General features: G+C 28.8%; 2 protein-coding genes across 2 annotated transcripts in view; both read left to right on the plus strand.

Annotated features, from left to right (window-relative positions):
- The window catches only part of LOC139424817 (uncharacterized), a 204,252-nt gene extending 197,661 nt beyond the window's left edge, over window positions 1-6,591 (plus strand). The window contains exon 3 of the mRNA XM_071181835.1: window positions 5,120-6,591. Within this exon, the coding sequence (XP_071037936.1) occupies window positions 5,248-6,591 (1,344 nt within the window). The 5' untranslated portion in view covers window positions 5,120-5,247. The remainder of the gene's footprint in view (window positions 1-5,119) is intronic.
- The window catches only part of LOC122268276 (uncharacterized), a 38,856-nt gene that overhangs the window by 409 nt on the left and 15,467 nt on the right, over window positions 1-22,980 (plus strand). The window contains exon 2 of the mRNA XM_043054503.2: window positions 11,100-16,242. Coding sequence (XP_042910437.2) covers window positions 13,549-16,242 — 2,694 coding nt within the window. The 5' untranslated portion in view covers window positions 11,100-13,548. The remainder of the gene's footprint in view (window positions 1-11,099; window positions 16,243-22,980) is intronic.

Consider the following 22,980-nt stretch of genomic DNA (forward strand, 5'->3'; position numbering starts at 1 on the left):
TTTAGTCAGTCTAATTGCTTGAAAATAAATGAATGTAATTAATGTATATTTTTCTCATGTGTCACCACTTGTAGAATTTCAGTATCTATTGGCAGCATTATAGTTATTATTTATAAATAATTTAAGTAGTGTTGTTATTCATATTTAAGTAGTGTTGAGTAGTTAGTAATACGTTAAGAATGTATATGTATAAGAATGTATGTCCTAACATAGACGGTGCTTTGATGCCGAATACATGCTCAATTAAGAGACGGGAAAATTTTTGAATATTTTGCAATCTGACAAACTTGTTACGTAATTATTTTAAATCATTTTTGAAAGATGTCAATAAGTGGAAGTACTTTTGAATTCGCTACTCGCTTTGTATCTTACATTTTGTGTTTAATTTTGCATTTTTTTCCCCTTGGTATGTTTTATTTAAAATTTTTTACCTAATTCGTTGTATTTTCGTTCCAATGGAGATAATAATATTTATCATCTCCAAGATCTTATTTAGTACATTTCTTTTACTAATTTACGCTTCGAAATTCTTTGCTTCGATCTTATGAAAGCCGAAATGAGTGAAATTTCACTGAATAAAAAAAATTTGGATAACGTTGGATAACAAAACCCTATTTTGATATGATTAAATTTCATAATAGACAGTTTTAAAAAAAATTTACATAAAAAGGCTATGACCTAAATAAAAATTATAAATATGGAGAACCTCTAAGTACATTGTTAAAACTTTCATTCTAAAATTACTGTAAAATAACTGGCAACTGTCTGTCCATCCGATTAACCGTAAAGTTTACGGTAAAGAACATTTTTTCCCCTTATGGTTTTGAAACCATTTACAAAATGTATAGTTTTAAAACCATAAATACAAAACTATATGGTTTTTTAACCTTTTACAACTAGCATTTTTCAAAAACGTAAAAAAAAAAATATTATTTAACTAGACATAGGAGCTCGGCTTTTCGTAAGGTAATGGACATTGGAGAGTACTGGATACTGGAAATCCTCCATGTGTTGAATGGAATGGTAGAAATATTGCGGTATCAACACAAGAACTCGAACTCCAGTTCTGCCCGCTCGGTTATGATATGCACGCAGCTGCAAAGAACTAGGTAGCTCCGTTAGGTGGTTCTAGTTGGTGCGATTAAATTCTGGTTGTTTAACCCTATTAGGTGAAAGCAGTTAATAAACAGTTTTTCTGAAACTTAACAGTTTGATTTCCTTTTTATTGATGGTTATTTGACTATTATGATTAAATATGGTAAAATAACCATTCAATAAATTGTTATTTAACCATTTTTACCGAGAAATTTCTAACAGTGTAGAACTATTTTTAATTATAATGATATTATCAAAATTTAGAGAAAATTAATCTATCCGATAATGAATGTCACTGTGATGAAGATGACTATTTTGAATTTGTTGGTAAACTTCATAAATGTATTATTACTAAAATTTAAATATTATAAAAAATTTGGAACTTAGGAATTTGATGAAAAAAGTACACAATTTAGACTCTTTTACCATATAATTATTAATAAATTTCAAAAATATTTTCTTAATTTGTTTAAAGATATTAAATAGATTCTCTTTATTTTTAGGTATCTTAAGAAAATGGAAATCGGTTATTTATTTTTTTAATACTTTAATAACTTTATTTTTAATAATAAATAAAATGCAAGTGACAGTGACAATTCAGTAATTTAATTTGAATTTTACAGCAATTAAGCAACAAACGAAAAATTTTGTAATTACCCCTATAGACAAAGATAACAATAATTATAGAATCTTCTGTAAAATATTCCTTGTTGAACAAAATAAGGAGTTATACTCGTAAAATTGTAAAAGATTTCAATTTCGTAATTTAGATAATAGTATTAAAAAAGTTTTGACTTTCTTTACGAGGTTAAAACTTAAAATTAATAATATACAATTTCCATACTTAAATTAATCCAAAATTTCATAAAATTTCTATTAAATTTAGAACAATTACTTCTCTGTCTAATACTTTCTTACAAATTATTGGCAATATTTACTCCAACTACTTGAATAAAATTATTAACAATATTATTAAAGATAATAGTTTTTTTTGTATTATCACTAATAAGCAACCAATTTTAGAATTAAACAAAATAAAATTAATTCTATTGCGACTTTTGTTTTCCAAGATCTCTTCAATAGCATTCACCCTTCCGAAATAAAACATGTTGTTTTGACTTATTAGCATGATTTAAAAAAAAAAAAACATTTTTAATTGCTATTTTGATTGATGGCAAATTCTAATTAATATTTGTCTTTTTTTTAAAATTATCTTTACAATGAAAAACATTTTTCGTTTTAATACGTGAAATACCAAATCAATTTTCATCACTTTCAATTCAAATATTTCATCACTTCTAGCTAACTTCTTTTTAAAAAAAAAATTATTAACTTAAAAAAAATTATAAACTTTGTATTAAATTTGTTTTTAAATTTTTTGAGTATTTAATTATCAAATATTTAATTAACAAATATTTTCAAGATGATACAATTTTGTTAAATTGCAGGAAATACCAGGAAATGTTTACCCCTAGGAATTAATCTTGCTTCGTTTTTATGACGATTATATTCGTTATAATTTTTTTTGATTTAAGTATTAAAAAAGAAAATAATATCTGCATTGCCGACTTATACGATAAAAGTATAAATTTTAAATTTAAATACGTCGAATTGCATTGTTTCTAAGTGCATTTATACTCTTGGTCACATTACAATTCCAAATACCACTTTTAATCAAATTAATGAACTTAAAGAATTTACAGTAATGTTTATTGATCGAAAAAACAAACAGTCTGACTCCTCTAAAATTTGATTACAAAAAAACAATGGCTTTCTAAATAATAAAATTATGATCTTAATAAAATCATTGAAGTAATCGCATGTTATAGATATAATGAATATATTAAAAATGTATCTGCTAAAAAAAAATTATTTTTATCATGGACAATCCGTGGCTAAAAAATCTTCTACTTAATTAAGAATATTTTCAATAATTTTTTTTCATTAAATGATAATGATTTTTCTGAAAATCATCATAATTAAAGTTCCAAAAATAAAATTAAGCCTTATTAAATATAAATTTTGAATTATCCAGAATAATATTATTATCTTGCACACATCTATTTTCCGGCTAATCCAAGGTAACTAAGATAAATCTGGAAATCTAAGGTAAATTTTGTTAACTTGTTGCGAAAATGTGTTAAATCATTTTTGAAATACATTCGAATTTGTTACTTGCGTTATATGTTATATTTTGTGTTTTTTTTCCTGCAGTTTTCCTGAATTTTAATTTTCTATTTTTAGCTTCGTATGTTTTATTTTTTATTAAATTTGTTATGTTTTGGTGCTGCGTTGGCCACACTTTGGTCTCTCCGTTCCATCAGTCCTTGTTTAAGTGACGTTGATTCATTTGTATGGTTCACATGAAAAAGTGATCTACTTTTTTTTTGAAAAATAAAGTAAATAAATTAAAGCTTTCTTTAGTTTTGAAAAAAATTCATTTCCTCCCAACTAGGAAATGGAAATAGTTATTTCGTCACTTTGACAAAATTTTGATCGGAGCATATACCAGGAAATGTTTGCGTAAAAATACGAAAACAGTTTCATAAAATTTGAATATCCATTATTTTTAGTGTGTTACTATATATTCTTTTAACGAAACAGTTGATGGAGGGGTGCAAATTGTCCATTAATCCCCACCCCGAGTTTTCAAAGACAATTTGCAGTAAGCGAACACAATGTAATTTGCAGTAAATGAACGCAATGTAAACTCTTATTTATTTATTTATTCGAATTTTTTATAAAGTTTAGCGCAAAAAAAAAGAAAACCCAGATAAACTTTTGATCTGATCATCTATTTTTAACGTACTTGGATACAATTTTAATTGTTGGAAGGCGTATTACCTTATATATGATAATTAATTAGAGCAGACAATATTTTAAGTTACGAAATCAGACGCAAAACCGTAATTTCTTTGATTGAGCATCAAAGCATAAGAAAATTGATTGAGCATGAGAAAATACTAAATAATTGATTTATTATAAAAAAAATATATTAAGGAGGTAATAGTTAAAAATATTTGATCGAGTTGAATGTGTAAAAAGTGGATTAAGTTTGGACTCCTTAATGTTTAATGTTATTTTCTTTCTTTTTTTGTGGGCGTAGTTTGCCTTACGTTAGGACACTATTAAGAGATTTGAAATATTTTTCACGCAATTGTAAAAATTCGTTTATGAAATGCTAATTTCAAGTAAAAAAATTAATTTTGAATGATTATTTAATTTTTTTTATTATTTTATTTAATAATAGGCATTATTTCTAGATTAGTAATTTCAAGTAACAAATACAAAATTTTAAAGAAATCGATCAAATAGTTTCTGAGTAATTTTAAATATTCGTCTATTTCAAAATTTAGTATTTTATTTGTGGTACCTAACTGCTCGTTTTGTCTAAATGAATGTCGTTCGTGAAAATTCCAAGTTTGTTAAGAATTTGTTCAAAACACCTTAAAATTTTTGACACGTTTTAGGAGTTTTCGACAAATTTGTAAACACATATACATAATTCATGGTTCGGTAGGAGTAAAAAAGTAGGTGCTATTAAAAAGTTTGAGTAAAATATAAATATCAATTTGAAAAATTATTTTCGAATATTTCGGTAAAAAAAATTAGGAATTAAAGAATAAATAAATTTCATGGCTTTATTATATGCCAAAAACAAAAAATTAAAAAAACAAGAAAATACTAATTAATTGATTTATTATAAAAAATAAATTAATGAGATAATAGTTAAAAATACTTGATGGAGTTGAATGTATAAAAAGTGGATTAAAAAGAGATAAAAAAAAATGTCCTTGTACTTGGTAACTTTATTTACATTTCAAGAAAAAACCTGAAATTGAATTTATCAAGCTGTTTTAAAACTTAAAACAAAAACATAAAATAGATGAAAGTAAATCGTTAATAAATCTTGAGAATATGGTATTTTTCACCAAACCTTTTGACTTTCATACATAAAATTATGTTATTTTTGTAATATTTAGTAATTTAGAAAATATTTTGAAATTAATTTTATTCTTTATAGAGACCAAATAGTGCTGATATTGAATTAACTCTTAGATGGATGAAGGAAGGCAATGCAACTAAGTGGGAAATCTTTTGAAGAAGAAAAGCTTTTACAAAACAAGTTAGAAGGAAAGTCTCAAGCTAAAAATGATCTTTCCATACAGTAGAAAATTAAAAGTAGCTAATTTAGAAATCAGTAAAGAAAATTTCATATCAGTGAATCAAAATACCAGTGATGCAAGATCTATTCGCCTTGATAAGTTCATTTATCCCAGTGTTTATCAGTTAGCACAATTCTCATCTAGAGTTTATGAAGAAGAAAAATATTTAGAAACATTAGAACAAGATTGGGTTTTATTAAACACTGCGAAAAACCGAAAAGACGGTTATATTGGAGCAGCATACTGGAATCCCGATCACCAACAAGTTGTAATTGCACACAAAGGTACAAATCCAAAGAACGTGAAAGATCTTTGGACTGATTATGAAGGTATATTATCGAATAAATATACTTCTCAAATGAGCTCTGCAATTACTTTTTCCTATAAAATTGCAGTTGAAGTGGAAGAGTTCAATAGAAAACAATCAGCGAACTTGACTCTGTCTATTACTGGACATTCATTAGGAGGTTGGTTAGCACAGATCACTACTTTTTCTACTGAATACCTTACAAAAGGCGAGAGTGACTTTTTTGTAAAAAGCAGAAACGAAGGTTTTCACACGCATACAGTAGTCTTTGACAGTCCTGGTTGCAAAGAGATGTTGTTGAAAATGGAAAGTGACTTTGATGTACGCTACAGCGGTAAAGCCCATTCATCATCGTTCTTGGATGTCACAATTTACCTATCCGCACCAAATTTGGTGAATACTCTTCACTCACATCTTAACGTTGGTAACTTGTACCGGGTATTTATAGAAAATATGCCCCACAGATCATCTAGTTGGGATTTTTTTCAATACACAATGGAATCTCACAATATGAACAACATTAAAAATTCTTTATTATGCAGTTCGGAAAAAAAGACAATGAAGGTCATAGACTGGCCATTAGTAGAAGAAGGATTAGGTGGAATAATAGTTGAAAAAATATTTAATATATTTTCAACGAGCACCAACGAATATGAACATTTTCATAAATTAGCTAATTGTACTAACTGCTATAATCCACCTCCTGAGGATAGCGAATATTGTACTCTTCGTTACCAAGTTCAAAGTGTTGAAAAAGGAGAATGTAGTGCTAATATTTTCACACAGCCGGAGTTTGAATTTCTAGATGGTTGCCGCAGGTTAAAGCAATTTTCGATGCTTCCTAACGCTGATGACTTATTTTCTTCGCTTGATACAGAAACAAAAGGAGTATTGAATGCAAATATAATTGAAGAAATATTGCAAGGTTTAGAATTTCATCAAATACGGGATTGGAGAAAAACTTCAAAAATTGATTATTTGTGTCAAAAATGCTTTGTTCGTTTTTCCAACTATACACCATGAAATAAAATCTAAATTAGATACTCTGGATGCTTTTAATGATGTTTACAGAAAACAGTCTCTGGATTATCTTCTGTCAATTGAATATATTGAATTTAAACAGGCTACAATAGATTTTGATGGTTTCTTAAAAGACGCAAACTTGCAATTTTTACATCTTATATTTAAAGTCCATCCTATAATAGGAATAAAAAAAATACATAAAGTTCTGAAAAAGACAAAAAATGAGTATCAAACCTTTTTTCTCAGTCTGAAGCAGCTTCTAAATTTAGAGCAGTTTTTTCCGTTGAATAAATTTGTAAAGCAATCGGATAAGGACGTTTTTATGCTATTCGTGGTTGAATATAACAATGAATCAGTTAAAAACAGAGAAGAACTATTTAAAACTCATTTTAAAGAATTATTTAGGGCTTTCGAAGATAAACCGAAGCATAAGTTTATTCTAGTTTCTTAAAGGAATTGTGATTTAAAATTTTGTTTTGGAAATAAGAATAATTTTAATTGTGAAAGAAGGGATGATAAAAAAATAAAACTTGATGACTTAACCTATGATTCTCAAAAGCAACTCTTAGAGAAAAAAATTTACTTTCAAGGGAGAAAGATAAGCTTGGGTAAATTAATAACAAGTGAGTCATCACATCTGGTAGAAGAAGAAACATTATCCAAACTTATCAACAATGAAGCGATAGAGGTAGGTAAAGCGCTTCCAGATTTGGGTGATATTCAGAGTTACTATATTGATCGCATTTTTACACAGCCAAAAATTAAAAAATACATTAAAAATGATATAAAATTCTACCTTACTTATAACGGTCGGATTGTTTCATCTGAACTTAGGCAGTATCAAGATATATTGCTGATTTCCTATTCCAGGAGCGATTTTGATAAAATTTGTATTGAGCATGAGAACCGTAATATTCATTGGCTAAAAGAGGATGATGATCGATTTATGTGGCAAAATTCTCGGGGTGCTACATCGAGATTGCGCAGGTATTTAGACACGGATGATGGTTATGAATGTCGTGAATTGCATGAGCGAATAGTAGTTATAAGTTCACAGTCTGGTGCGGGGAAATCCACTGTATTGACTAAATTAGCTCACAATATGAAAAACAATGATGCCTCCCTTTGGATTGTGAGAATTAACTTGAATGATTGTACAGGAAAGCTAGAAAAAGTCGATTTTCATAATGATAAGGACACAATTTTTAAATTTATAATGGACATAGCATTAATAAACACACCTCTAGAGCAAGAGTTATTTAAACACAGATTAGATGCTGTAGGTAAAGTTGCCTTGTTATTTGATGGATTTGATGAAAAAGTTCCTAAATACGAAGAGAAAATTGCTGAACTATTAAGAGTTTTGAAGAATTCAAAAGCAGAAAAACTGTGGATAACTACACGCCCACACATGAAAAATGAATTAGAAGATGTATTAAGTGTACTTTCGTATACTCTAAGACCACTATCTAGAGAAGATCAGTTGCTGCTTATTCAAAATTATTTCCATAAGAATCTGAAGCTAAATATTAAGGAGAACTTTGAGAATTTCGCCAAACAATTGCTTGACAGTGTACTGCAACCCATTTCGGATAAATTTCAGGAATTTACAGGAATACCCTTGCACATAAAAATGCTGGTTGAGGCTTTTCAGGAAGAATTCAAAACCCCTTATAAACTGTTCAACAAAAATGAATTAAATTTGTCGAAAAAAATAAATATTATGAACCTTTATAAATTATTTGTTGAAATGAAATACAAAAGGCATCTTGCAGAAAAGCAGATATTAGATACAACAAAATCTGGACCAGAATATGAAATACTACATGAATCGTTTTTACGAAAATATACCTTGTTATCTTTAGATGCACTGCTTTGGGAAAACGATTCAGAAAAGTTTCTTGAAGATGACAAAATAACCGAAATGAAGAAATATAAACAGCAGGTAAAAGATGGAAAGGAAAATTCAGGTTTCATTAGTCANAAATTCATCTTCGTAATTTAGATAATAACATTAAAAAATGTTTTGACTTTTTATACGAGGTTAAAATTTAAAATTAATAATATACAATTTCCATACTTAAGTTAATCCAAAATTTCATAAAATTTCTATTAAATTTAGAACAATTACTTCTCTGTCTAATACTTTCTTACAAATTACTGGCTATATTTTCTCCAACTACTTGAATAAAATTATTAACAATATTATTAAAGATAATAGTTTTTTTTTGGATTATCACTAATAAGCAACCAATTTTAGAATTAAACAAAATAAAATTAATTCTATTGCGACTTTTGTTTTCCAAGATCTCTTCAATAGCAATCACCTTTACAAAATAGACGATGTTGTTTTGACTTATTAGTATGATTATAAAAACATTTTTAATTGTTATTTTGATTGATGGCAAATTCTAATTAATCTTTGTCTTTTTTTTAAATTATCTTTACAACGAAAAACATTTTTCGTTTAAATGCGTGAGATACTATAAGGATCAAATTTTTCATCACTTATAGCAAACTTCTTTCTATACTATGATTTTAAAAAAATTATAAACTTTGTATTAAATTTGTTTTTAAATTTTTTGATTATTTAATTATCAAATATTTAATTTACAAATATTTTCAAGAGGATATAATTTTGTTAAATTGCAGGAAATACCAGGAAATGTTTACCCCTAGGAATTAATCTTGCTTCGTTTTTATGACGATTATATTCGTTATAATTTTTTTGGATTTAAGTATTAAAAAAGAAAATATCTGCATTGCTGACTTATACGATAAAAGTATAAATTTTAAATTTAAATACGTCGAATTGCATTGTTTCTAAGAGCATTTATACTCTTGGTCACATTACAATTCCAAATACCACTTTTAATCAAATTATTTGAACTTAAAGAATTTACAGTAATGTTTATTGATCGAAAAAACAAACAGTCTGACTCCTCTGAAATTTGATAAAAAAAAACAATGGCTTTCTAAATAATAAAATTAAGATCTTAATAAAATCATTGAAGTAATCGTATGTTATAGATATAATGAATATATTAAAAATGTGTCTGCTGAAAAAAAAATTATTTTTATCATGGACAATCCGTGGCTAAAAAATCTTCTACTACTTAATAAAGAATATTTTCAATATTTTTTTTTCATTAAATGATAATGATTTTTCTGAAAATCATCATAATTAAAGTTCCAAAAATAAAATTAAGCCTTATTAAATATAAATTTTGAATTATCCAGAATAATATTATTACTTTGCACACATCTATTTTCCGGCTAATTCAAGGTAACTAAGATAAATCTGGAAATCTAAGGTAAATTTTGTAAACTTGTTGCGAAAATGTGTTAAATCATTTTTGAAATACATTCGAATTTGCTACTTGCGTTATATGTTATATTTTGTGTTTTTTTTCTGCAGTTTTTCTGAATTTTAATTTTCTATTTTTAGCTTCGTATGTTTTATTTTTTATTAAATTTGTTATGTTTTGGTGCTGCGTTGGCCACACTTTGGTCTCTCCGTTCCATCAGTCCTTGTTTAAGTGACGTTGATTCATTTGTATGGTTCACATGAAAAAGTGATCTACTTTTTTTTTGAAAAATAAAGTAAATAAATTAAAGTTTTCTTTAGTTTTGAAAAAATTCATTTCCTCGTCAACTAGGAAATGGAAATAGTTATTTCGTCACTTTGACAAAATTTCGATCAGAGCATATACCAGGAAATGTTTGCGTAAAAATACAAAAACAGTTTCATAAGATTTGAATATCCATTCTTTTTAGTGTGTTACTATATATTCTTTTAACTAAACAGTTGATGGAGGGGTGCAAATTGTCCATTAATCCCCACCCCGAGTTTTCAAAGAAAATTTGCAGTAAGCGAACGCAATGTAATTTGCAGTAAACGAACACAGTGTAATTTTATCGAACTCTTATTTATTTATTTATTCGAATTTTTTATAAAGTTTAGCGCAAAAAAAAAGAAAACCCAGATAAACTTTTGATCTGATCATCTATTTTTAACGTACTTGGATACAATTTTAATTGTTGGAAGGCGTATTACCTTATATATGATAATTAATTAGAGCAGACAATATTTTAAGTTACGAAATCAGACGCAAAACCGTAATTTCTTTGATTGAGCATCAAAGCATAAGAAAATTGATTGAGCATGAGAAAATACTAAATAATTGATTTATTATAAAAAATATATTAAGGAGGTAATAGTTAAAAATACTTGATCAAGTTGAATGTGTAAATAGTGGATTAAAAAGAGATAAAAAAAATTTCCTTGTCCTTGGTAACTTTATTTACATTTCGAATAAAAGTCTGAATTCATGAGGATGTTTTAGGACTTAAAATAGAGACATAAAATAGATTATAGTAAATCGTTCATAAATCTTAAGAATATGGTTGTTTCCACAAAACCTTTTGAGTTGCGTACATAAAGTTACTATTTAGTAATTTAAAGAGAGTTTTAAAACTAATGACTTTTCATTTTTTTAAAAAACCAGGTGGCGCTGATGAGGAATTAAGTCTTGGATGAATTAAGGAAGGCAATGAAACTAAGTGGAAAATCTTTTGAAGAAGAAAAGCTTCTACACTACAAGTGAAAAGAAAAATCTCAAGCTAAAATGACCTTTCCCTACAGCAAGAAATTAAAAGTAGCTAATTTAGAATTCAGTAATGAAAATTTCATATCAGTGATTCAAAATACTAGTGATGCAAGATCTATTCACCTTGATAAGTTCATTTATCCCAGTGTTTATGAGTTAGCAGAATTCTCATCTCGAGTATATCGTGAAAGAGAAACTTTTCTTAATCCACTGGAAAATGGTTGGGTTTTGTTGACCACGTCAGAAAACTCTGGTGACGGTTATTTTGGTGCAGCATATTGGAATCCTGATCTCCAGCAAGTAGTTATTGCACATAAAGGTACAGAGCTTAAAGGCTTAAAAGCTCAAAGCATGAAAGATATTTGGGCGGACTATGAAGGTATTTTATCGAATGAATATACTTCTCAAATAAGCTCTGCAATTACTTTTTCCAATAAAATTGCAGTTGAAGTGGAAGAGTTCAATAGAAAACAATCAGCGAGCTTGACTCTGTCTATTACTGGACATTCATTGGGAGGTTGGTTAGCACAGATCACTACTTTTTCTACTGAATACCTTACTAAAGGCGAGAGTGACTTTTTTGTAAAAAGCAGAAAAGAAGGTTTTCACGCACATACAGTAGTCTTTGACAGTCCTGGTTGCAAAGACATGTTGTTGAAAATGGAAAGTGACTTTGATGTACGCTACAGCGGTAAAGCCCATTCATCTTCTTTCTTGGATGTCACAATTTACCTATCCGCACCAAATTTGGTGAATACTCTTCACTCACATCTTAACGTTGGTAACTTATATCGGGTATTTATTGAAAATATAGCCCACAGATCATCTAGTTGGGATTTTTTTCAATACACAATGGAAACTCACAATATGAGCAACATTAAAAAGGCTTTATTATGCAGTTCGGAAAAAAAGATAATGAAGGTATCAGACTGGCCATTAGTAAAAGAAGGATTAGGTGGAATAATAGCTGAAAAAATATTTAATCTATTTTCAATGAGCACCAACGAATATGAACATTTTCATAAATTAGCTAATTGTACTAACTGCTATAATCCACCTCCTGAGGATAGCGAATATTGTACTCTTCGTTACCAAGTTCAAAGTGTTGAAAAAGGAGAATGTAGTGGTAATATTTTCACACAGCCGGAGTTTGAATTTCTGGATGGTTGCCGCTGGTTAAAGCAATTTTCGATGCTTTCTAACGCTGATGACTTATTTTCTTCTCTTGATACAAAAACAAAAGGAATATTGAATGCAAATATAATTGAAGAAATATTGCAAGGTTTAGAAATGAAACAGGGGGAAGGAAGAGGTTTCATCAAATACGGGATTGGAGAAAAACTTCAAAAATTGATTATTTGCGTCAAAAACGCTCTGTCTGTTTTTCCAACTATACACCATGAAATAAAATCTAAATTAGATAATCTGGATGCTTTTAATGATGTTTACAGAAAACAATCTGTAGATTATCTTCTGTCAATTGAATGTATTGAATTCAAACAGGCTACAATGGAGTTTATTGCTGGATTCTTAAAAGACGCAAACTTGCAGTTTTTGCATCTTATATTTAAAGACCATCCTATAATAGGAATAAAAAAATACATAAGGTTTTGAAAAAGACAAAAAACGAGTATCAAACCTTTTTTCTCAGTCTGAAGCAGCTTTTAAATTTAGAGCAGTTTTTTCCGTTAAATAAATTTGTAAGGCAATCGGATAAGGACGTTTCTATGCTGTTCGTGGTTGAAAGTAACAATGTATCAGTGGAAAAAAGAGAACTATTAAAAACTTATTTCAAACTATTATTTAGGGCTTTCGAAGATAAACCGAAGTATAAGTTTATTCTATTTTCCCAGAAGAATTATGATTTAAAATTTTATTTTGGAGATAATAATAATTTTATTTATGAAGTATGGGATGATAAAAAATTTAAACTTGATGACTTAACCTATGATTCTCAACAGCAACTTTTAGAAAAAGATATTTATTTTCAAGGGAGAAAGATAAGCTTGGGCACATTAATAACAAGTGAGTCGTCACATCTAGTTGATGAAGAAACATTATCTAAACTTATAAACAATGAAGCGATAGAGGTAGGTAAAGCACTTCCAGATTGGGTGATATTGAGAGTTACTATATTGATCGCATTTTTACACAGCCAAAAATTAAAAAATACATTAAAAATGATATAAATTTCTACCTTACTTATAATGGTCGGATTGATTCATCTGAACTTAGACAGTATCAAGATATATTGCTGATTTCCGATTCCAGGAGCGATTTTGATAAACTTTCTATTGAACATGAAAACCAAAATATTCATTGGCTGAAAGAAGAAGATAAAGGATTTATGTGGCAAAATTCTCGGGGTGCTACATCCAGATTGCGCAGGTATTTAGACACAGACGATGGTTATGAATGTCGTGAATTGCATGAGCGAATAGTAGTTATAAGTTCAGTGTCTGGTGCGGGGAAATCCACTGCATTCACTAAATTGGCACAAAATATGAAAAACAAAGATGCCACACTTTGGGTTGTGAGAATTAACTTGAATGATTATACTGGAAAGTTAGCAAATGTCGATTTTCATAACGACAAGAACACAATTTTTAAATTTATAATGGACATAGCATTAGTAAACACTCCTCTAGAGCAAGAGTTATTTAAACACGGATTAAATACTACAGGTAAAGTTGCCTTGTTATTTGATGGATTTGATGAAATAGTTCCTAAATACGAAGAAAAAGTTGTTGAACTATTAAAAGTTTTGAAGCATTCAAAAGTAGAGAAACTCTGGATAACTACACGCCCACACATGAAAAATGAACTAGAAGATATATTAAGTGTACTATCGCATACTTTAAGACCACTATCTAGAGAAGATCAGTTGCTGCTGATTCAAAATTATTTCCATAAGAATCTGAAGCTAAGTATTAAGGAGAACTTTGAGAATTTCGCCAAACAATTGCTTGACAGTGTACTGCAACCCATTTCGGATAAATTTCAAGAATTTACAGGAATACCCTTGCACACAAAAATGCTGGTTGAGGCTTTTCAGGAAGAATTCAAAACCCCTTATAAATTGTTCAACAGAAATGAATTAAATTTGTCGAAAAAAATAAGTATTATCAACCTTTATAAATTATTTGTTGAAATGAAATACAAAAGGCATCTTGCAGAAAAGCAGATATTAGATACAACAAAATCTGGACCAGAATATGAAATACTACATGAATCGTTTTTACGAAAATATACCTTGTTATCTTTAGATGCACTGCTTTGGGAAAACGATTCAGAAAAGTTTCTTGAAGATGACAAAATAACCGAAATGAAGAAATATAAACAGCAGGTAAAAGATGGAAAGGAAAATTCAGGTTTCATTAGTCAAATTGTCGATGAAAAGCCAATATTCATTCACCACAGTTTTGCTGAGTATTTTGCTGCACTTTTTTATTTTAACAATGTAAAAAGGGAAAAAATAAGGAAATATTTTTTCGATCAGATTTATGGAAAAAAGTATGACTTGACCACTATATTCTTTGACCATATGGTAACTGAAGAGGGAAACAACTGTGAAGTGCATATTGCGGTTTTAAACGGCGATGAAAAGGAGGTAAGGGAATTATTAAAAAATGCAGACAATGTAGAAGATTTCACTAATGCTGAAGATAGGATAGGAAGAACAGCACTTCACGTAGCTGCTGCATATGGATACTATGATGTTACCATGACTTTATTAGAGCACAGAGTTAGCGTTGCTGCTGAAGACCTTTTCGGATGGAAGCCTATAAGATATGCTGATAAAAATGATCATTGGGATATTGCCGATTTACTCTTAAAAAATGGAGCAAATATTGATGACATGTGTGAAACAATGAATCAATTGCTTCTTGCCTCAGTAGCTAAATTACCAGTAAAAACCTTATTACACGAAGCAGCAGAAAAAGGATTATTAACACTTCTCAATGCTCTGTTAAAAAGTAAAAGCAAATTTATAAATAAGTCTGATATAAGAGGACGGACTCCTCTTCACTATGCTGCTAATAAGGATATCACAGAGATTTTAATAACAAACGGCGCTGATATCGAAGCTAAAAACTATCGGGGTGAAACACCAATATTCTTGGCTAATAGTGCGGAGGTAGTAAAGTTTTTGATTAAACAGGGCGCTGATCTTGAAGCAAGAAACAGGAGCGGTGATACATTTCTGCACAAGATTGTTAAAGAGGATAGAAAAGAGATTATAGAACTATTAATATCACACGGTGCTAATATTGAAGCTAAAAATAAGGATAATAGAACACCTCTGTTTTTTGCTAATAACAAGGATATATTCGAGCTTTTAATTTCAAACGGTGCCAACGTTAAAGCTGAAAGTAGTAATGGAGAAACACCTTTGCACGTAGCTGTTGCAAAAACAAAGGAGATGGTCGAGCTTTTAATATCACATGGAGCTGATATTGAAGCTAAAAATATACGTGGAGAGACTCCTCTGTTCTTTGCAGATAGTGAGGAGGTAGTTGAATTTTTAATTGAAAAAGGTGCTGACATTAACGTTCAAAGTATCCACGAAGATACACCTCTGCATGAAGCTGTTGGGAGAAGTAAGGGAATTGTCGAACTTTTACTATCACACGGTGCTGATATTGAAGCGAAAAATAGCTTTGAGGCAACACCTCTTTTCTATGCTTATAGAAAAGAAATAATCGAATTTTTAATTTCCCAAGGCGCAAATGTAAATGCTAGAAATAGTTTGGGGAATACGCCTCTGCACGAATGCCTCAGAGGAAGTAAGGAGATTGTCGAAGTTTTACTATTACATGGTGCTGACATTGAAGCCAAAGATTTCGATGATAAAACACCATTATTCCATGCTGAAAGAAATGAAATAATCGAGTATTTGATTTCACAAGGCGCCGATATTAATGCTAAAGACAAATATGGACATACAGCTCTGCAATATGCTCTTAGGTGGGGACGAGAAAAAATGGTCGAGCTTGGCCTAACTCCATTGGAATTTTTTAATACTCTATTGGTGCCCAATGCATATTAGACTCGTTTTCTTTTCAAATAAACATTTGAAAGTATCTTGTTTTTGTTACCAATTACCATGTTGTGCTTTTGTATATCGTGTTGCTTATGATAGTGTAGATGAAAAGTTAAATGAAATTGTTAAATTTTAATCCATACGTTGCTCCATTGTAGCAACATAAATAATGTGCAGTGTCAGGTGGAAGCACTGTTTCAAGATATCATCTAATATTTTTTTAAAATCAAAATTAAAGATAAAAAAAAACTAAAAAATAAAAATCTCACAGTCAATAAAAAAAAGTGAGAGCAGAAATTTAATTTATCTATTGGGGAATTAAATTTTTAGTTTTATGTGTAAAAAATTATTTGCATCATGGAATTATTCTTCGTTAAGGTCATTAAAATGAAGTGAATTCAAATCACATATTTGATTATGAACATAGACAAATAAAGCTGTGTCTATATGAATGTAATTCCATCGAACAAGTAAGAGGTAGGTAGAGGTATTTTATTTACATCTCACTAGAGCTGCACAGTGGGCTATTGTCGACGGTCTGGAAAACATCCCTGAACAGGATTCGTTAAACATGCTATCACAATTTTGATCCTCTGCATAGGGGATGGCTCTCCCGCTTTGGTAGCCCGACGAACTGTAAAAAATTCAAGCATTTGACGGTAGAACCCATGAGAGCCAGTACCGCGCACTCTCGGACCCAACGCAGCTCGATCAAAGTGGTCATCCCACTCGTTTACTGACCGCTGCTAATGATGCTTAACTTCGGTGTTCTACTGGGAACCGTGTCTTAACTATCAGTCCAAGTTAGAAATGTACAATATGGAATATATATATGGGTAATTCATAGAAAACATGACAATTCAAAACAAAACATTTCTTCAACATTAAAGTCATCAAAGTAATAAAATTTTTTTTGTATATTTATTTAGTTACATTTACTAATATCTTACAAACAGCAGTGTAGTTTATTGATCTTTGTTCAAGAAAAAAATAAAATAGAAATTCACCACATTTTTAATGCTAGGAAAATAACATATTAGCTTAGAAGTTTGAAGTTGAAGTTTGTCATTTTAAGCTATTAGTAAGTAACAAAACCTAAGCCTTTATGTTAGATGAACCATAAATAACTTAAATGAACACATTTATCTACTGTACAAAGAATCAAAAAAATTTTTGTTGCTGATATGTACAGAATAAAATTGTGTAAAATAATCAATCATTAAATAAATAAATAACTTTGATTACATTCAATCTTATTACAATCATACATAAACTTGGTAATAGGTTAATATTTGCTTTCTCTCTTCACAGTATTAGCAGTAAAAAAAAATTCTGGTAACACTTCAATGTCCTGGCATTCATGGGCCGGGTAAATGACAGCCAGGATAATGACAAATTCACCATTTTATAGCATATAACTTTACTTTACTTTAATATTTTGGCCTAAGACGTTTATATTCTGCAGAAAACAACAGGATTTCTTAAAGTAACTCAGATAAATCTATGTAGTTGATGTTATTAATGACTTCAAGAAGCCAGGAAAATGACAACACAAGAATCTTCTCACCTTGAAGAATGTTTTGAAACAGATTTTGAATCAGAAAGTTGGTTCTTTATTCATGCAACAAGACAAGTTCAAATAGGAGGGTATATGATCAATCTATTAATATAAGATATTGATTGCTGTCTCTAACTATTTTGGTTATAAACCACTCAATAAAAGATGCCAGGAAAATGACAGATTTTCTTATGACAAACAAATTATTGACAGAAAAAGTCATTTTAAACGAAGTTTTAGTAAATAATACCCTCTGCGTATGTTCTAGAAATGCTTACACTGGTTCAGATATAAAAAATTAGATATTGAAACATTTATGGGAAGTTATGAAGCTAGTTATATTTGGAAACATTGTTTGTGACATGCCAGAAACATGAAAGTTTGAAGTTCAATTTAATTTTGTAAATATACAAAATAGACGATGCTAGTACTAGGTTATTTTAAAATGCTAACAGAAATGCTATGTATTAAATTTTTTTTAAAAAAAAGTTCATTTAGTAGTTTAGTATTAGATCTTGATGCAAGTGAATGTAAATTGTCATATTTTATGAATCACCCATATATATATATATATATATAACCTTTACAAATTAATGTTTCAATTTCCATGGGTATTAAAAATTAAATATATTAAATTGTATAATTAAATTTTTGTATCATAAGTATTTATCATTATATAATGATAAATACTATATTGTGGTATATGATAATATTATATATGATAATATTATATTATATGATAATATTATTATATATATGATAATATTATATTATTCAAACAAAATAAAGAATAAAATATTTTTCAAATAATATGGAAAAAATGGAATATTATTTTAATAACATCGTTTATAAAACGATAATATCGTTTATGCTCTACAAAAAATATGAATATTTTTCAATTATAAATAAAACAAATAAATTGCTAAAATAAAGTTTTCAGTATATTAAAATAAAATTTAGGGTAAAATTCAAATTTGGCCAGCCGCAGTATATGAAACTGTTATTTTATAAAATCATAATCACAAAATAAAAAATTGTAGTCATTTTATAACGACTGCATGAACGAATAATGATTTGGAACAATTGCGAAACATATCCTAATTCAAAATCTTAAATTACTATTTTTTTTTTCAAATTGCTAATGATTGATAATAAGTAGCACACTTAATAATTTATGCAAATGAAAGAAAAATATTCTACTTACAAATAATTTCTTACTAACGCGAGCTTGTCACACCTCCAAAAGTTCAAAGTTCTATGACTGAACATCGAAAATCGTCTGCAGACAAAGGCATTTGAAAACGATATTCCCATCAGGTCTTACCAAGTCTTTAAACTGCCATACCAAAAAACTCGTTAATTAGTGGATTAGAATCATAAAAAACGAAGGAATACGCTTCCATTGAAAAAAAAATGGTGCAGTTTCTTTTTCAATTGTATCTTCACTTTCTTAAGTGAGAATACCTCCATTACTTGGAACATTTAAGGGTGAAAGGACTACCATGGGTGACGATTAGCAATTTTTATGTGGCAACGGGCTCGTTTGGAGCTATCTATTCAAGTTTTTTTTTTTTTTTTGTATCCTTCTCTGCGTTACACTACATTAGAAAGGATTAGCCAAATACTTAGTTGAAAATTCCTTTGAATATTTTTTTTTCTTTTTGAAAGTTTTATGTTATTTCCCCATACTAGCCAGAAAAGCATAAGACGCTAATACTTTTTCATCCACTTTCATTTATATTAGGCCAAAAAAAATAGTTAACTCTATAATTCCCACATTAACATTATAAATAACTCTTAAAACTTATCATTACTCAAACTAAGTTTAAGCGATTTCTTAACATTTGCGTTAGAATAAGTGTTCTGAGTGCTATATTCTTCACGAGGGCCAATTTTTTTTACACTGCTTCGTAAAATAGTTATCTCAAAGTTGGAAAGTTTCGGCTAAAAAATTGGCAACTAAATATCCGTCGTAAATCCGATGGAGTTCATAAAGTAAAATTAAATCTTCGTAATTTCTATACGAATAAAATATATTTTAAAGGTTTTGATGCTACACTATTATGCACTGAAAAGGAGCACAACCTCAAAAGCGAGTTTGTCCCACTACTCGTCTTCTGAATTAATTCCATAAGAAAGTTACGGGGTTAAAAGTTTTCAAGATCGGTGGCGCAAAGTCAGTCATAAAAAAGCATAAAATCTTTCAATACATAATTTCTGTATGAGAAAAAATGGTGCAATGAGTTAACCTGCTGTAAAAACGTTATTTTGGAGAAAGTCCCTTAAATAGTTTGTAACCTCTTACATGTACTTTTGTAAACTTCCATTTTGTCTGTTATTTTTGTAACACTTTTAAATTAACTTAAATAGAGTGCGTTGTATCTTACAAAATACTCGAATCAGGCTGTTAAAATGTTGAACTCAATCCAAAGCATTAAAAAAATACCCTAACTCTCCCTGCATTCAACTACTTAGATACTAGTTAAAAAGCTACGTTGCTCTGTCAGAAATATATATATATTACTAGCGACTTTTTACTTGAATTGTTTGAACGCAATTTTGAAATAGTTTTTTGAAATATCAAACGCAATTCTTGCTTTTAATTTTGTTTTTAGGTTACGCAAAATAAAATGGGAAAAATATTTTCAATCATTATGGATTTCGTTATTGGGTGATCTACTAGTACACAGGTTCAAATCTCTGTAGAATATTTTTATCGGCTTTTTATTGAATAGTTTGCACTCTTATAAACAGATAGTGCCACAATATTTAATCTCATGTTTGTACCTTTGGAACTTATTTTATTTATATAATGAATTTAGAATATTTGCAAAACCATTGAGAACAAAATTGTAATAAAAATGCTTTACTCTTTGTTATTGAGTTAAAGGGTTTAAAAAGGCAAACAATTTTATACAATTTAAGAATAAAAAAATAGCTTTAGAATTATATCCACTCTTATAAAAACTATTTTGTACAGCATAAATAAAAATAAGAAATTTTCTCTCTTTTTTCTTCTTAATTACTAGAAGCGCTTTTTTGTAGAATCAAATAAACTGTGTTCTAAAGCAATTTAAAACATGTTTCGAAGCCATTTTCAGTCTTTCTTAACCATGTTCATAANTTAATTTAAATATTAAGTATAATTTATAGGATATATACTTTCTTTATAATGCCATTACATATTTCTATTAATATAAAAAGTTTCAGAGCTTTTTATTCACTTTACTTTTTTGGAATTTTATGAACTGAAAAATGACAGTTTTCGTGAGAATGACCCATGTATATTAGTAACTGTGTTTCGATTGCCATGGAGTGATTGATTGAATATAACAATAATAATAAAACTTCAATAGAAAACTAAACGTAACAACTTTTTATTTAAGAAGCAAAATAATAACATACTTACTAGCATACTGAAAATCATACTATCCAAAGTTTTACTAATATGTTAGTCTTTCATAGAATTGTTTCTTTGTTATTTATTTATTTACTCATAAGTATACAAGAGTCCAGTAAATGATACCACAAATTTCTAGGGTAGGTAGGATAGATCATAAGATTTAAGGATTGCATAGGATTGTATACCATGATCGGAAATATTGAACGCAGCTAGAGGTTCCCTATTATGAACTGTTTCTACGAGTGCTTTTGAATAGGTACTTTTAACCATCTAAATTTTCTTATTTTCATTCTAATTTTGCGTTTTATATTAAATAGTGTCAAATTGCTTTAATTTTGGCACAGAAATTGCTATTTAATAGTATTTTTAATGATTTGGCCAATTAGCCACACCAACTCATTAAATTATGATAAAAATCCCAACTCTATATCAATTCAAATGCAATTTTCTTCGCTATTTATTTAATAACATAAAAATAACATGAAACAAAGATAATTTAGATAAATAAAAATACTTGTTCAAAGGCACACGTAAAAGCATTCCCTAGAGGAAAGAGCCCCTAGCGGGGTACACGTGCATTTTCTGCCGTGGGTTACTATGTAGTACTTAATCCTTATGATTTATGTCTTATCTCTCCTAGATATTTCTCATGTAACAAAGTTTGTAACATTTGCAAAACAGCCTGCTTAGATAAACCCAACTCTGTTTATCATTTTACAACTTTTGCAGAATTTCAATAATTTCAGAAAAAAATATTTTATTAGTGATGGCAAGATGCTTTGTTATTTTTATACATAAAAAAGAAAAGAATTTTCTACGCAACAGCACTTATATAATTTAAGCAGATATGTAAAAAGACAAATTACATCAATTTCAGCTTCTCGAATATGATATAAGATTTAAAAAATTCTTTTTGCTCGCTATTTTGTACTTTCTTCTTTATTTCACTATTTCTGATGAAGGGTATGACTTCGTTTTTAATCTTGCTGTGAAAACATTCTACGGACTACGTATTATTTATTTTGTAATGAATTCAGTTGTTTCATGTTTTGAAAAGTATTCGGAACACTCCTTTTGGAACAAGGGAAGAGAGCAACAACAATATACTATTGATCCAAGAGATTCGACGAAAAAAATTTATTCATTATTTGGTGTCTGGACTGCAGAAAATCTTAAGAGATTCAGTTTCAAATATGGAAGGCAAATTTCTTTAGTCTGATGTAGCACAAAGAGCCCTCTGAAAGCTATAAGTGAGCCTTAAAGTATCCGCGTGATTTCAACACAATTTTTTTAGAAAAGGCTCAATTAAAATTTTATTTTTATTTTTAAGTAAAGGTTTAATTTTTTTCTTCAAAATAAGGGCAAATTAGAGCTTAAAAACTTCAAATTTTTCATGTTATGCTAACAGTGATACAACAAATTGTAATGGATAAATTTCATAAGAGTTTCTATGTTCCCTAAATCAATAGTGTAAGTGCCAGTGTTTTGAACAAAAATCTTATGAAAAATATTAAAAAAACACGATTAAGCAGAACTAGATACATTGTTTAAAATAGAATTTTTAAAGTAAAATTCTAAATCTTCTTACTTAAAGCCTGAAAAAAATAGCAAATTAAAACTTAGATCTTCTCCGGAAACATTGCTATCATTATACAAAATCTAAATTCAAAGTTTCAAAGAATTCTAAACGTTTTTTGTGTGTATGTTAGAGTAAAGAAATTTTCTCAAAATCAGCATTCTTCAAAAAATGCATTTAAAAAGGAGGAACAGTTCT

Source organism: Parasteatoda tepidariorum, chromosome 6 (assembly GCF_043381705.1).
Source record: "Parasteatoda tepidariorum isolate YZ-2023 chromosome 6, CAS_Ptep_4.0, whole genome shotgun sequence".
Lineage (NCBI taxonomy): Eukaryota > Metazoa > Arthropoda > Arachnida > Araneae > Theridiidae > Parasteatoda > Parasteatoda tepidariorum.